The sequence below is a fragment of the Psammomys obesus genome, unplaced genomic scaffold (assembly GCF_907164565.1).
Source record: "Psammomys obesus unplaced genomic scaffold, mPsaObe1.curated_primary_1811, whole genome shotgun sequence".
In the NCBI taxonomy this organism is placed as follows: Eukaryota; Metazoa; Chordata; class Mammalia; order Rodentia; family Muridae; genus Psammomys; species Psammomys obesus.
The window spans coordinates 4,352,721-4,367,939 of record NW_026596057.1 but is presented as its reverse complement, the minus strand read 5'-3'; the positions used below and the strand labels follow the sequence as shown (position 1 = coordinate 4,367,939).

Genomic DNA, 15,219 nt, shown 5'->3' with positions numbered 1-15,219 from the left:
CACACACACAGACAGACTCAGAGACACACAACACACACACACACAGACACCGACACACATACACCCCATAGCCACATGTAGCTACACACTCAAACACACACACACACCATACTGACACATACACAGACACATAGCACGCATGCACACACACACACACCCATGCAGAGACAGACACTGACATATATAAATACACAAACACAAACATACAAACATATAGATACACACACCCACACACAGACACTGACATACAGAGACAGAAACACACAGACACACATAGCCACAAACTCATACACATGTACACATACTGACATACACACATAGACATAGACAAACACTCAAATACAAAAAGACACACTCATACAGATACACCCCATACAGACACACATACAAACGCATTCCACACAAGCACACAGAGACCTCACACAGGCACACAGGCACACGCCACGCACACATGCATAAAGGAATCTATCATTGCAAAGTGTCATACCAGATGAGAAAAAACTGTTTTATTTTATTTTTCTCTCCTCTGACATTAAAAGGTTTCAATAACCCCCTGGGTGCTGAGCTACACAGGGATTTTAGGAAGTCTGTTTTTTAAGCTGCTGGGCCATTGAATCTGTTCTCCATGTTAGCATCTTTTGGGGCCATCATCATCAGAGATGCAGTCCCCAGCAGGGTGAGTGTTCCCAAAAGTGCTGCTGTCCGCTTTGCCACTCTGCAGTGCCACGTTCCCAAGGGCTTCACAGGCTGGGAACCCCCTGCTGTCTTCTCTGCTGGAGCCCAGAGTCTAACCAAGCTCTGTGCAGTTCCCTGGCCCAGGCTGGGCAGTTGGAGGGCAGAGCCTCAGGCCTGAATATTTAAGAACAGTCAAAGCAGAGAATGCCCTTCTTGTGTCAGGCAACTCCTGACCTCAAGAAGATGCACTTGGGCTTGAGCCAGGAAGGTACAAGTGCAAAGCCGGAACCTCTTCTCCCATCTGCTCAGGCCCTGGGTCTAATCCTTAATCCCACCGGATGCCTAGGCAGTACCTGTGGGCACAAGGCGGAAGCCGTGCTTACACATGAAGTGCGCTGCTGTCTGTCAGAGATGCAGTTGGAATTACAACGTCCCAACGCCCCAGAGGGGAAAAGATGTGAGGGACAGCCAGCCTAAGAGGGATGTGTTTCCAAGGTGGAGCGTGTGGCAGGGGAGTGGTCATCAGCTCTGGCTCATTTATATCCACCAGGTTCTGAATCAGAATCCAGACAAACAGGCTGTGGGCATCTCCAACTGCTGAAAAAGCCCCCACGTGGATGTTTGCATGATCTGAGGTGCAGCCCGGGTTTACAGTTACACACTTTAGCGTAAGGAGTACATTTCACGATCAAGGGCCCTGGCGCTCTGGGTGTGAATTTGCCCTCAGCTCTTCATCGTCTGGCATCATCCCTTAGAGTTGCCAGCCAGCTCCTGGATGGGTGTCATCACTCAGGGAAGCCAGCTGCCTGCATTCTGGCACTCCAGTGCGCACACGGGGTACCTGGGGTCCTAGTAGATGCATTTTGATCTAGAACGGCAAGGGTGGGGTATGAAGCTCCGTGTTTCTAACAAGCTCCCTGGGTGAGGGTTGGATGGGGAGCTGTTCAGGGACCGCAGTTTGGGAACCGAAAGCCCAGGGCTTCTTGGAACCCACCTGCGATGTTTTCTGTGATGTTGGTCACCAGAAGGCCAGTGAGCCTGGACCTGTGCATGCCTGTCGCCTTACCAATGTGCCACCTTGCTAAGCTCTCCCTCTCACCTTCCTAAGAGGGTGTGTTCTGAGCCATGCCCTCCCCCACACTACCTGGCCCTCTCATGCCTCTTCTGTAGCCTCATCCTCCTCCACCCCTCCGGTGTCAGAGCCCCTAACTCAGTCTCCCCAGCACCCCTCCTGTGAATATAATGCACCCATGGCTCTTCCTCATGCCCAACTGACTCCAAAATGCCAGCCTTCAACCCCACCCCTCTCTAAGCTAGAGCCCCACAAGACCAGCAGGCATAGAACTTCCCAACTCGTACATCTCAAAATACTTCCAACGCACAGGCTACAACCAGACTCGGATGTGAGCCTTCTAGCCCGAGTGCTCAGTGATCTCTCTGTGTCAATATGTTGACAGACCGTCTGTCCAGGAACAGAGACCTGGCGTGATCTGCTACCTCTCCAATTTACTGCTCACCCAGAATCACAATGCTAAGATTTAGCTTGCTCACAGATCTGGAATCCAGAGGGGTCTTGGTGGGTCCCCGGTGTGCAGCTTTGCTGTGGGGGGGAAGGCCTCTTTTCGTGATGGTACCCTTAGTGGCGGGCAAGCTGGTGCCGGCTCCGTTCCCTGTGGCCGTCTGCAGTGCACCTTCTCATCCTTAAAGATGCATCCTTAAAGAGGCCATGAGCACCTAGAGCCGGGAAGTGGGAGTTGCCAGGGCCCAAAATGGAGCCCACAGCAATTCTGCTGCATTCTGCTGTTCAGGTAGTCACAGAATCCAAGTTATCAGAGAAGTCAGGAATCCTGTGTCATTTGTTGGTGGTGGTGGCCGAGGGTGATGGCCGAGTTTTTCAAACTGGGCCTTGCTGTGTAGCCCAGGCTGACCTGGAACTTCTGATGTCTATGCTTCTGTCTCTCTGTCCCCAAATGCTGGGACCACAGATATAGTTTTCTTTCCTTTTCCTTATCTCCTCCACCCTCCCTCCTTTCCTTTCTTCCTCTCTCCTTCCCTTTTTCCTTTTCTTTTTTTGGGGGGGTTTTGTTTTGTTGTTGCTGTTGGTGGTCGTGGTGTTTGTTTGTTTGTTTTTTGAGACAGAATTTCTCTGTTAACCTTGGCTGTCCTGGACTCACTTTGTAGACCAGGCTGCCCTCAAACTTAGAGATCTGCCTGCCTCTGCCTCCCAGGGTGCTGGGATTCCAGGCTTTTCCACCAGTACCTCGGCTACCTCTTCCTTTTCTTTTGTGTGGAAGGAAGGCCTTGTGAATTTTGCTAATCAGTGTCCAACTACAACTTCAGTCTACAACTTCAGCCAAACCTCGACTCTCGATGAGCGCCGTTTCAGAGAATCTTGGGACCATTACAACTTGCTGAGTTGATGGCCCCTGCTCTTACCTCAAAGCAAGGCAGCCCTCTGTGCTGATGAGTTTGGCTCTCTTCTGCAGTGGTCTCTTCATTTTGCTTGACTTCCTTTGCACACTGTTGTCATGGCCTCTTAGGCTTGGACTCAACTCATGTTTGTGTCAATGGTGTGACCCTAGAGTTGCCTTGTAGGGGGGGCATTAGTAGGGTGGCCACAGGTAATCAGGCTGAAAGGGAGCCAAGCAGCGGGTCTGTCCGAAACTGCCCTCACAGACCTCGTGTGCTGTTGTCAGCTGCCTCTTGAGTTGATCTGGAGTGATTGCACGTGTCTATGTGTTGGGGCTCGGGCACTTGTTACCATGGTGGTTTCACATTTGTTCTGAGATGACTTATTTATTGCCACCTGACTCACCCAGAGACTGAGCTCTGAAAGAGCAGAACTGTGCCTGTCTCTTCCGCCATCATCTTCCCACCCCTGGCAGGGAGTCTAGAAAACTGCTGGGTGGTGTCAAGGAATGCATACCTGCCCTCTTGCCCTTTCCAGGCAACAAGCCCCACTAGCCTTCACTGACTCCCCTGCCTCTCCAAGCTTCAATTTTCTGCGTTTCCTCTGTCCTCTCCAGAACCAACTTGAATCTGTCTCGAGCCCGATGTATGGAAGGGACTAGCTCAAGAGGTGGGCTGCCCGTGCCGATGAAGAGTGGCTTGCTGTGTGTTCCTCCCCAAACCAGCGCTTTAGCTGGGGTTCTGCCCCTCCACTCAGGGTAGGGATGCCAGTTTTCAAACGCGTGGTTTATAGACTCACGGAACTTGGAGGTGAAGGCAGTGGCTCTGAAGTTGTCTCACATTGGAAGTGCTCAGCTTTGTCCCCTTCAGCGCCACTTCCCCAGGTCCTTCTGTCCTCAGAGCTGGCCTCTGCCCAGGGCACCAGCTACGACCCTGGGAACCCGCCTCTACTTTCTTTGCCGATGAGTCAGGCATGCCACAGACATCTGACACGGGCAGACGCAGGCATGACCTTCGACAGACACTTTCAGTTGGTACGGTCCCCTGGTCCGTTGGAGGAGAGGTGTTAACTGTGGAGTGGTGCTCCAGAGCTCCGATGCCCTTCGCTCACCCCTCTGCGCGGAGACTATAGAAGCCTGGACTCACTGTGTGAGGCAAGCTCTTTGCGACAGTAGGTTTGTTCTGAGACATTTGTTTGAGATGACAAATTTGTTTGTCTGTGCCATCCCCACCTCCTCATTTCCACTTGGCTTTGCAGTTCCAAGAGTGCTGGCTGTTCATAGCCTTAAACTGCCCTTTGACCCCCCAAAGTCCAAAGATAAATGGGGTTTTTCAGGTTCCTTGTCTTTTAGGATTCACCCTGAGTCTGTGGTCACGTGGGGTTGGGGTGGTGCTGTGTCTACCATTCCCCTTCCCTCTGCTTCTTTCCTTTATGTGAATAGCATCCCTTGAGGGCTAGATCCAATTTCACCTCCTCCGTAAGCTTTCCCATTAAAATCCTTTTCCTGACTCTCCTCTCTCCCCTCTCCTGTGTCTCTCTCTCTCTCATACTTACTCTTAATGCTCTATCAGGCCCCGTTGGAGTACTGGTTGACAGTGACATCTACCTGCTTCATATCAGGGATTATGCCATAAGCCACTCCATCAACAAGGTCCTAATCAGTGCGCAGCTCTGTGCAGACCTCGTGGGTGCCGAGTCAGCCAGTGGCACCTACTAGAATAGTCTGAAACACAGAGTCTGCTCGGAGGACACCATCTGGCAGAAGAAGGCGTCTACACACAGAGACTCGTATCTATCTACACGTGGTTGACACTCAGGAAAGTGCAGCAGTAAGGGCGGGTTGTGCTACAGGGGCCTGCAGAGACGTCGGGCTACAAACAAACCCTGTGAGTTCTGTAGGACCTGGCACTGGGCTAGGATTTTAGAGGAACGTTATTAAGTTGACCTGAATTTATAAGTTCCTAAAGACCTATGCTGGTCCAACATTCAACAAGTGTGGATAGAGTTCTAAAAAACCCTCCCCATGGCTTCTCCGGTCTTCGTCACCAGCTGAGCACACTAGCGGCTCTACCCAGTAGGATTGACAAACCCACCTGTCTGTGGGGACTGGCTCCTTTCCCCTTGGACACCTGCTCATTCTCCTCACTAGAGCACGTCTGCTTGGGCTGGCTGGGTCCCTTCTGGCCTTCAGCATCTCCTCCCTAAGCAAGAATGTGTGGTTTGTCTGAGCAAATGGATTTTTCTAAGTGGCCACGGTCCCGCCAGTTTCCCCAGGGCTCCCATAATGTGCTGTGTGCGCCTCGGGCAGCCAGCTCCATCAAGCATTTCATTATCTTCCTGGGATGTATTACTTTCTCTTTAGCTCTCAGGAGACAGCTTGTTATCTTCTTAACAAACCTTAATTATTTACAGGCAATCATTGAGGCCTCGAGCTGGGTCCTCACGCCCTAGCTCCACAGGGGGCGTAAGTGATCTCTCTAGTTTCCGCTTTACGGCATCTTCCTGGCTGGGCTTCCCTTCTTTGGGGAGGGGGCATGCTCACTGGGTCCTTCATTTTATATTCAGGCAGTTTCTTTGCCTTTTCTTAAACATATATCTTTTCTATTTATATCTATTAAATAAAAAAACCTGAATGGTAGCATGAATTTCGAGTCGTGCATTATTATTTTGCAGTGCTAGGGATCCTAGTCATGCCTTTATGTGTGGTAGGCAAGCTCTTCCACCGAAGTGCGTCTCTGGTCCTATTTGGAGACAGTTTCTAGCAACACAGGGATAGGTCCTTCCACTGGAGTCTTGAGTTATGAACCCACCCTTCTCATGGGAAAGTTATCTCTGGCTTCTATACTGCTGTCAAAGAACACTTACGTGGGAACTTTGGCTGTGCCGTGGGGCCTTTGCCGGGCCCCAGGGATCTGAAGTGATGACAGTCCCAGAAAATGGAGAATTCTTAACAGCTCCTGCTTTTTATCTGGGTAAAGGATATGAGCTTCACGGCTGGCCCTCGTGAGAACCAGCAGGAGGATTCTCATGAACCCCCTCCCCCTCGAAGATAAAAATACCTTTTTCCCCTGTCAGCTTGGATGTCCCCAGGGGTTAACACATCAATGTGTTATTAGTTCTACCATCTTACAACAGCTGTGTTAGTCAGCTTCTGTCACCGTAACAAAATATCTGGGAAAAAATCTACCTAAAAGGGGGAAAGATTTATTTTGGCTCAAGGTGTTTAGTGCCTGGCTGAGGATCCATTGCCTTGGGCTCAGCATGAGGTGGAGTATCACTGTGGGTGCTCACAGGAGAGCAAAGCAGCTGACCTCATGGTAGATGACAGAAGAAGGAAAGGGAAGAAAGAAGCAAGAAAGAGGGGGACACAGGACAAAAGGGACAGCTCAAGTCTCCAGGAACATGGCCTCAAGGACGCAATCTCCTACCATCTCCCACTAGTCCATCAAATTGTGGCCCTATCAATGAAGTGACCAGTCCATCCATGAGGTCACAACCCTCATGAGCCCCTTCCTCCAGGCCCCACTGCTGAACATGGCCGCACTGGAGACCAAGTTTTCAATATACAAGCGTTTGGGGGGACATTTCAAATCTGACCCATAACAGTAACTCACCGTATCACAGAGGTGCTCTCGTTGAGCTATGGCGAGGGGAAAAGGCAAGTGGGAGAGTGAGGAGGGAAGAAAGGCAACTTCTGGAGGCAGGAACTGGTGAGCAGCCATGCTTCGTGGGAAGGGTGGGCTCTTGGCAACTGAAAGGGTGGAATTAATGTCAAGGAGGGGGTTGGAAGCTTCTAGAAATGACTTCTTTCCCAGTTTTCTAGTCAAGGGTTGGATGCCTCACCTGCCCTTTTTTGTTTCATCCCCTGAATGGGGTTGCAAAGACCCACAGAAATGAAGGACCGAAGAATTAATAAGCATAAGGTCAACAGGAAGGAGAGAAAGGGGCAGGGTTTATCAAATTATGACAAAGCCCAGGCAGGTGGTTTATTGCTGATTATGTCAGAATGGGAGGACATTAACTGTATCAGCAGAAAGTACTGAAGCTGATTATGGTGGATTCTCACAACGGCATAAAGTTCTGAAGCCCAGGGGAGCATTGCACCCAGAATTATGGAAAATGTTAGCCTCCCCCAGAGCACAGTTTTTCAAAACCCTTTTCAGACTTACAGCTAACATCCAAATCGTGCTGTGCACGAGTCAAAGTGTTTATGTTTTAAAATTCTTTATGAGCCTTCCCTCATTCATTTCTATCTCTCCCTTCATAAATCTATTAACATGCAATGATTTTAACTCACTGTTAAGATGATTGCTAAAATTGATCTACTCTTCAGCTTCAATCACTAGTGATTACTCCTGTCTTCTGTTGGTTAACCCGTGGTGGTGGGTGGTTGTCTCCTGTGATTAACTTCTAACGAAGATGCATCTCAACAGCAGACTATGAGCTAGCAAGGCACATGTGGTTCACTGAGGAAAAGGCATAGAGCAGCAGCTGTCGCTTATGGAGCACTGATTATGAGTTGGAACCGCTAAACAAAGGGCACATTTCTTGTCGCTCAGCGCTCACACTGTGTGCTTTTCAAGCGAGGGCTCCAGCATAGGCGGCTTCAGTAAACTGCTCGGTATTGCATAACTGGTAGAAGCAGGAATTCTAACTGAGGTGTCGTAGCTCTGGGACCCGTGCATTTAAGTTGTCTGCTGCTTCCTAGAATGGACACAGAGAGTTGTGTTGTGAGAACAGAGAGGTGAACTAGTGGAAATAATCAAGGAGGTGTTACTGAGTTTAATAAAAGGGAAGGGTGGGAGAGCACAGGTGAGGGAAGAAGGAATGTTGTGTTTTGCTGGGGAGGCGATGGGCAGAGTCCCCGATCTACCCCAGTTTTCCTGTTCTGAGTGACAGGCCTGACCTCTGACAAGGATGTGAAAGAGCTTAGAGCTGTAGGGCATTCCCAACAGCAGCTTTGGCTTCCAAACACTGTCTAGGCCTGGTTCTTCTCCTACATAAAACTCAAGTTCGTTTCTCTTCTGCTAGAAAATAGTCTACCTGGAGTTTGACCAAAAGGATTGCACGAAGGTGAAGAGATGGCTCAGCACTCAGAGGTGCTTGTTGCTCTTCCTCAGGACTTGAGTTCAATTTCTACCATTCACGTAGGATCGCTCACAATGGCCTGTAACTCCAGCTCCAGGGGAGCCAATACCTCTTCCAGTACCTGTGGGCATGCTTCCCCGGGCACATCACCCTTGTCACACACGCACAGAACAAAGTGCACGTATGAATCTAGTCTATGTCCGTAAACACTGCCCTAGTAGGAAGGTGGCCTCACGCATTTTTATCTTACTTCCCAAAAAGGAAGTGTGTCCCAATTCACATGGTAGACAGGTGTTCCATCCTTGACCGTGGACTGAAGAAAGGACGTAAGAGTTTCATTTACAAGGGAAAGGGTGAAGAAGACAGACTTGGTTGGCAGCCAGTGCCAACAGCATCCCTGCCATCTCTTTCCCAGTAGGCAATGTGACCATTTTGCCCTGACAGTTTTGGGTAGACACAAAGGACATGCCTGACATTTGTCAACTACATATACGTGGAAAAAAAATTGTTTAACTCCTCTGAGCTACATATTAAGGCATGTGAAGACTGAACCTCAGTTTTGTCATCTGAAAACTAGGGTTAACATCAGAGAGAATATAAATGTAAATGAAAAATACCTGTAAAAAATTATTTTATCTGTGCCATTGCAGTTTATGTAATGCAGGACTGATAGGAATTGGGAATTATGTATTGGCTTGTTCTCCTTTCCCCAACTGTTGGCTTACTGTCTTGTTCCTTAGTCATAAGCGAGTGGGAAACTGGATATGGATGGAATGACTGAACGAGTCGGTTCTCTTTGCTTTGGTGGTGATGAGGCAGAGTGAGCTACCGGACTTTGTCAATGGCAGCACTTGTAACATGCAGCTCGTGTATAAGACAGAAAGAATCATTATTCAGACCACAGAGAGGCCCGAGAGTGGTCACCTTGAGTACAAGGCTCCAGGGAAATGGGTCCAGGCAAGAGGTGAGGTGGAGGGCGACGGCAGTTGCCATGACTACCACTATATATATGCTCATCCTCTGAACAGGTTGTAGAGCTGCAGCTGGAGCCTGGTGGGTAGAGTCAGAGGCCCCTTCCAGCAAACGGCCTTCTGGTGGATGATAACCTGCTAGTATCGACAACAGTTAGGTGGAGGACAGACCTCTGGTGACACGGAGGAGCATTTGGTGGGCCGTGGCTTTGTGGGAGACAGGGCAGGAGCAGGCTTCAGATGCCCAGGAAGACAGTGTTTGAGTGACTTCTCAGTGGTGTCCCCTGCTCCAATTATGTCAGAAATTTAAAAATGCCAAGGAGAAGGAGGAGACTGGCTTTCAGAAGCATATTTTTTTTCATCCTTTTCCCCAGCACTTATTTCTCTGACTTCACAAAGCAGCCCCAGGACCTCTCATCGTCCAGCTCCCTTGTTGGGCTGTGACCTCTCTGTAGAGACAGTTGGCCCTCACTTCAAATACAGTACTTTGAGTGAAAACTGCATACCAATTATGAAAAGCTCCATTCTCCGGAGGTGTTTGCATTTTTCAAGAAAATCTCGTGTTCTTGTTTTGTTTCTGTTGTGCTCTAATCAGAAGCTGTCAAAAAGCAACTGAAGAAACGGTCTGCTTGGCTTTATAATACCAAGTTACAGTCCATGCTTGCACAGCTCGCTGCCCCTGCTGTTATACAATTCAGGGACTCCCCCCCCCCCAGCCTAGGGAATGGTGCTGCTCACAGTGGGCCTGGTCTTTCTACCTCAAAGAACAATTGAGACAGTTCCTCACAGAATGATGACAGTCAAAATGGATCTAAATAATTTCTCAGTGATGACTCTTTCCCAGTGAGTCTAGGTTTTGTCAAGCTGACAGTTAAAACTAACCATCACGCCTTGATAGCCTGACTGAGACCAAGAGTTCACAGCGGTGTCTTCAGAGCTAGGCAATGGAAGGCCATCTTTAACAGGATGTTTTTCTTTTCTTATGGCACAACCTCATCCCAGGAACTCTCAGAGGAAACTGTTTCCCTTAAGCCTACCAACCCACCTGTGCCTTTGGTCTATATGGTCAAGTAGAAGGGTGGCGTGGGGTCCTTTCTAAGGTCTTTTCACTCATTATTTTTGATAAACAGCCTCAAAATATTTTAAAATCATCAAATGTGCCATTTCCCCTCTAACGACACAAGCCTGTCTTGTTTTTGTTTGTCTGGTTGGTTTGGTTTAGTTTGGTTTGGTTTTTGGAGAGTTTCTCTTTGTAGCCTAGGTTGTCCTGAGCTAGCTTTGTAGACCAGGTTGGCCTTGAACTCAGAGCAATCCACCTGCCTCTGCCTCTGCCTCCCTGAGTGCTGGGATTAAAGGTGTGCACCACCATGCCCAGCTCCTATATTGTTCTAAATGCTTATTTTAGCTCTAATGAGCTCTTCTCCTTCCCAGAAAAGTTGTCCACTTACTCTTGTCCCATTTGCTCTTAAACTTCATCCATTTACCCTCCATCCTCATCTCCACTCCATCTGCTCACCCCAAGCTCATCTTCACGTTGCCACATCCAGCTGTCAGTCTCCAGGTCCTGAGCTCTCTGTATAAACAGATCTTTGGCACTTGAGCAACTGACCCCTTGTCTTAGTCAGTGTTCTACTGCTGTAAGGAGACATTGTTACCAAGGCAAATCTTAATAAAAAGAAAACATTTCACACCGTGGCTGGGTGTATGGCATCATGGCATCGTGTGGGCAGGCTTTGGAGCAATTGCTGAGAGCTACATCTGAATCCATAGGCAGAGAGAGGGATAGGGGAGAGAGATTTTCTGCTTGGCCTTTGAGAAACTATCTCTTGATTTTCTTCTTAGCTTCTGTCTCTCTCTCTCTCTCTCTCTCTCTCTCTCTCTGTGTGTGTGTGTGTGTGAGTGTGTGTGTGTGTGTGTGTGTGTTGAGCTTGTTCACCAAGTATTAGCCAGGTACCCAGAGTGGCAACTGAAAAGGACTGGGCAAAGCATATTCTGTCACATAAGTTAGCTTGGGAGCCATGGAATGTCCTCACACCATAATTAAAGACCACCCAGATTCGAAAGGAGAGACTCACAATGGAGGAAGGGCACCACCACGAAGGAAGGAGAGTGTGTGTGAGGGGAATGGTGGTCTTGTTTCGTTTCGTTTTGTTTTTAACTTTTTTTCCTGATAAATAAAATGCTCCCAGGAACACTCTCATTTACCTTGAATTAATCTTGCCCATAAAGTTCTTTACGACATTCGGTGTCCCGTTAATACTTGCTAATGTATGTAAATACATACATCATGGTCACAACAAACAAGTGTTTACCGAGAACTTTCTGTGCTCAGCACGAAGTAAAACTTTTCATCTTTCCAGTAACTGATGGGAACATTGAAGCCTAGCGGTGTCTACACAGCTGACCAGGGTACAGCTGAGATTGAGAGCCAGGCTGCTAGCCATCAAATGCAGGCAACTTCCTCAGGACACTTCAGGATAGGGACACCCCAGACCCAGGTACTTGACATCCTTCCTGACCTCGTCTTGGGGACAGCTGCTGGCATGCCCTCAACCAAGGCTGCTGTGGCTTTCCTAGGGCCACAGAACTTCTCTGAGCATGCTCACAGGGGTCTGGAGACAGCGTGTGGGTCTGTCCGTGACAGTCACTTTCCCCTTTCTTTCCAGTCCTGGTAGCTGCCGATGCTATTACCGTGGAAACCACACAGGACGTTCTTCGGGCTGCTCGAGGGAAGAGTGCCACCCTTCCCTGTACCTACAGCACCAATGTTCCTGACCGAGACGGATTCATTCAGTGGGATAAGCTCCTCAGGAGTCAGACGGTAGGATGAACAGGGAGCATTATGGGACACAACTGAAGTCTGTGACCTTTTGATAGGCACTACCTTAAAACCTTCCTCGCCCCACTTCCTCTTTCCCCTCTCCAGGTTGAGGTTCAAACCCAGCGTCTTGTGATCTGATCCTGCGCTCTACCACTGACGCTATGGACTCTATATCTTATTTTTAAAACATCTTATGAAGATCATATACATGTATACATACATATATATCATTGGTTTGTTTTCCATATTTTGCTGCCATGATAAACATAAAAATTGTTATATATGATATATATCATATCTGATAGATTGTTAGAAGGGGAACCTACCTGCTTAGCACTCACAAGGTTCTGAAACAAACAAACAAAAACAAACAAACAAACAAACAAATCAGTGAGTGGACCGTCTGTGGGAAATGGCATGTGAACCTACACTTTCTATAGTTACGGCGTTTCATTTACTGTCCTACCGATTTTCACTTCCACCCACGACAGTGTCCGCCTTTTTCTCAGCATATGCGCAAACTGCCTGATAAACTGGTGATCTGATAAGTGAAAAATGTACCTGGTTTGATGTGCGATCAAAAGCACACGTGTTTAATTACAAGAAATGGGGCATCCGTTCATACCTTTAAGTCAGGCCTCCTTTTAAGATGCTGGCACGTGCCAGAGCGGTGGAGGAGGGAACCTGCACCGGAGGAGGTGAAGCCGGAAAGCCCCAGTGTGATTCCACCCCCACCCCCAACAACATTCTTTTCAAAATAAAATTTCTTTATTCTAATGAATTTACGAACAAAGCCACCACACTGGCTAGTTTAGAGAAGCTACTCGCCAGTCCCAAACGCCATACGGCCTGGTGAACTTCCGTACAGTTGGAATGGCCATGCAGAAGCCACGGAACTGTCAATCACATTTGGGTTTATTCATTTTCTTGGTTAGGATTTCTATTGCTTTGATACAACACCATGACCAAAAAGCAACTTGGAGAGAAAAGCTCCCCGCCATCTCCCCCCACATCTGGCTTACACTTCTGCACCTCAGTCTATCACCAAAGGAAGTCAGGGCACTACTCAGAACAGGATCCTGGGGGCAGGATCTGATTCAGTGCCCATGGCTTGCTCAGCCTTCATTCTATTAGCATCCGGGACCACCTACCCAGAGGTGGCACCAACCACGGCGAGGGGCCTTCCCACATCAAGAAAATGCAAATCTTATGGAGGCATTTTCTCAACTGAGAGTCCCTGCTCCCAGTGACTCCACCTTGTGTTAAGTTGACATAAAACTGACTGGCACACTTATTTACTACAGACAAAACAAAACAAACAAACAAAAACAAAACAACAACAAACCAAAACTATGCTAGAGTTGAAAGTAGGAAAAAAATAGCTTTGTGTCCCCTTGTGTGACTTGTGCGTCACCTTGCCTTCATTCTGCCCTTCTTCACCACCTATTGCTACACTCCCTTGGTCTCCTTTCTGTAGTATGACCTTTAGGGAAATCACTTTTCATAACATATCTGCCAGACACAATCATCAGGTCCCCAGCCACGCAGAGAGAAAGAGGCTTTAGCCTTTTCCCTGACAGGGGATCCCAGGACACCTGTGTCCTGGGTGACAGGACTGACAAGGAAGGACTCAGGCTTATCTTTGTGTACCAGGTGCCCTGACGGGCAACAGCCACCAGTCCTGTCTGCTCCCAGGGTGAAAAGAGCAAAGTCCTTGCTGCTGTCCTGAGCCTCAGCCTGCCCGAGTTGAAGGGCACTGAGCCTCCCCCCAACCCCTCCATGCATCTGGCAAGGCAGGTGTAATGATTATGGCCGACTTCTTCTGAGTGCTGACTACACTCTAAGGTTATTTATTGATCACTGGATATTCTGCTACCAAAAGGACTTGAGGCAGCTCCTCCAAGACCAGAAACAAAGGCAGAGTAAAGGATTATTGTCTGTGAGTCCCAGGAAGTGGCATGGTCACAAAGAGATACAGGGACAATCCTAAAATATCTTTGATGAGAGGATATTATGGGATGGGAAATCCAGGCAGAGCCGGCCAGGGTCGGGGAAAGAGCTGGATATCCATGGACAATTTATTGGGACAGTGTGACTCCCTTTTCCTCCCAAACCACTATGGATTGGATTTTGCTTTTAGGATATATCTTCTTATGATCTTCTTGAAAAGCCCACAAGGTGAGGGACAGGTCAAAACCGCCATTCGAATGATATGATAATGAAGCTGGGGGCTTTAGCGGCCCCGCCCCTTTATAGGTATGCATGGGTGGTCTCTGACACAGCAGGAAGAACTAACTGTATCTCCCAGGTTGGTTAACCACAATGAGGCATTCTAACAGGAGGCATAACTTCCACAATGTCCAATATTGTGTGGCTTCCCTGCTTCCCTGTGCCTAACTCCTTGCCTATGTAGCTTTGGTGACATTCAGTCGACCCATCTGACCTTGCTGAAGTCTTCCTCTTGGGTGTCCCACAGACACCCCAGGCATCCCATATGTAAACAGAACACATAATTTTTGCTTAAAGCAAAGCAAGCTCTTCATGTGTGTTAATTCTGTTGGGAAGGAACATGCATGTCTAAAGCCTCATGTCTGGGATTAACGACTCTAGTCTTAGTCCCATCTCCGAATTTCATGTGTCCTCCTTCTTCTCACCCCTCAACCTCATTTTGCTCTCTCTATTTTTGTTGTCGCAGCCTGTTTTGACAATAATCATAATTTTTCACCAGTTACCCAGATGACCTCCTTCCCAGTTCCCTCTCTGGATTTGTGCTCTGGATTAAGAGCTAGCCTAAAAAAATACAGAATTCTTGAGCCAGGGATATAACTTAATGGGAGAGCACTGCTACCTAGCATTGCGGAAGGACCCAGGTTCAATCCACATCCACACTGGAAAACAAACCAAACCAAACCAAACCAAACCAAACCAAACCAAACCAAACCAAACCAAACCACCACCACCGCAGGCTAAGGTAAGCTATTGCCCTGAAGGTGAACTGTGAACTATTTTGTGTCCTCACCCATCACACATTACCTCAGTTGTGACTCGGTAGAATCCACACAGCTCGGGCCCTGAGCCAGAATTCCCTGGGTTATTTCAGCTCTTCCATTCACTTAAATGTGTGAACCTGGAGTATACTTAATCAGCTCCGTGGTGCCTTGGTTTTCTCCTATGTAAGAGGGATGTGATCATAAGCGCTACGGCATGGTAGGGTGCCGGTTAAAAGGGACCGTCTATCTAGTAGGGTGCCGGTT

General features: G+C 48.3%; 1 protein-coding gene across 1 annotated transcript in view; it reads left to right on the top strand.

The window, feature by feature from the left end:
• Positions 1-15,219, top strand: part of Gpa33 (glycoprotein A33) — a 33,878-nt gene that overhangs the window by 3,742 nt on the left and 14,917 nt on the right. Inside the window, exon 2 of the mRNA XM_055624702.1 lies at positions 11,811-11,965. Within this exon, the coding sequence (XP_055480677.1) occupies positions 11,811-11,965 (155 nt within the window). The remainder of the gene's footprint in view (positions 1-11,810; positions 11,966-15,219) is intronic.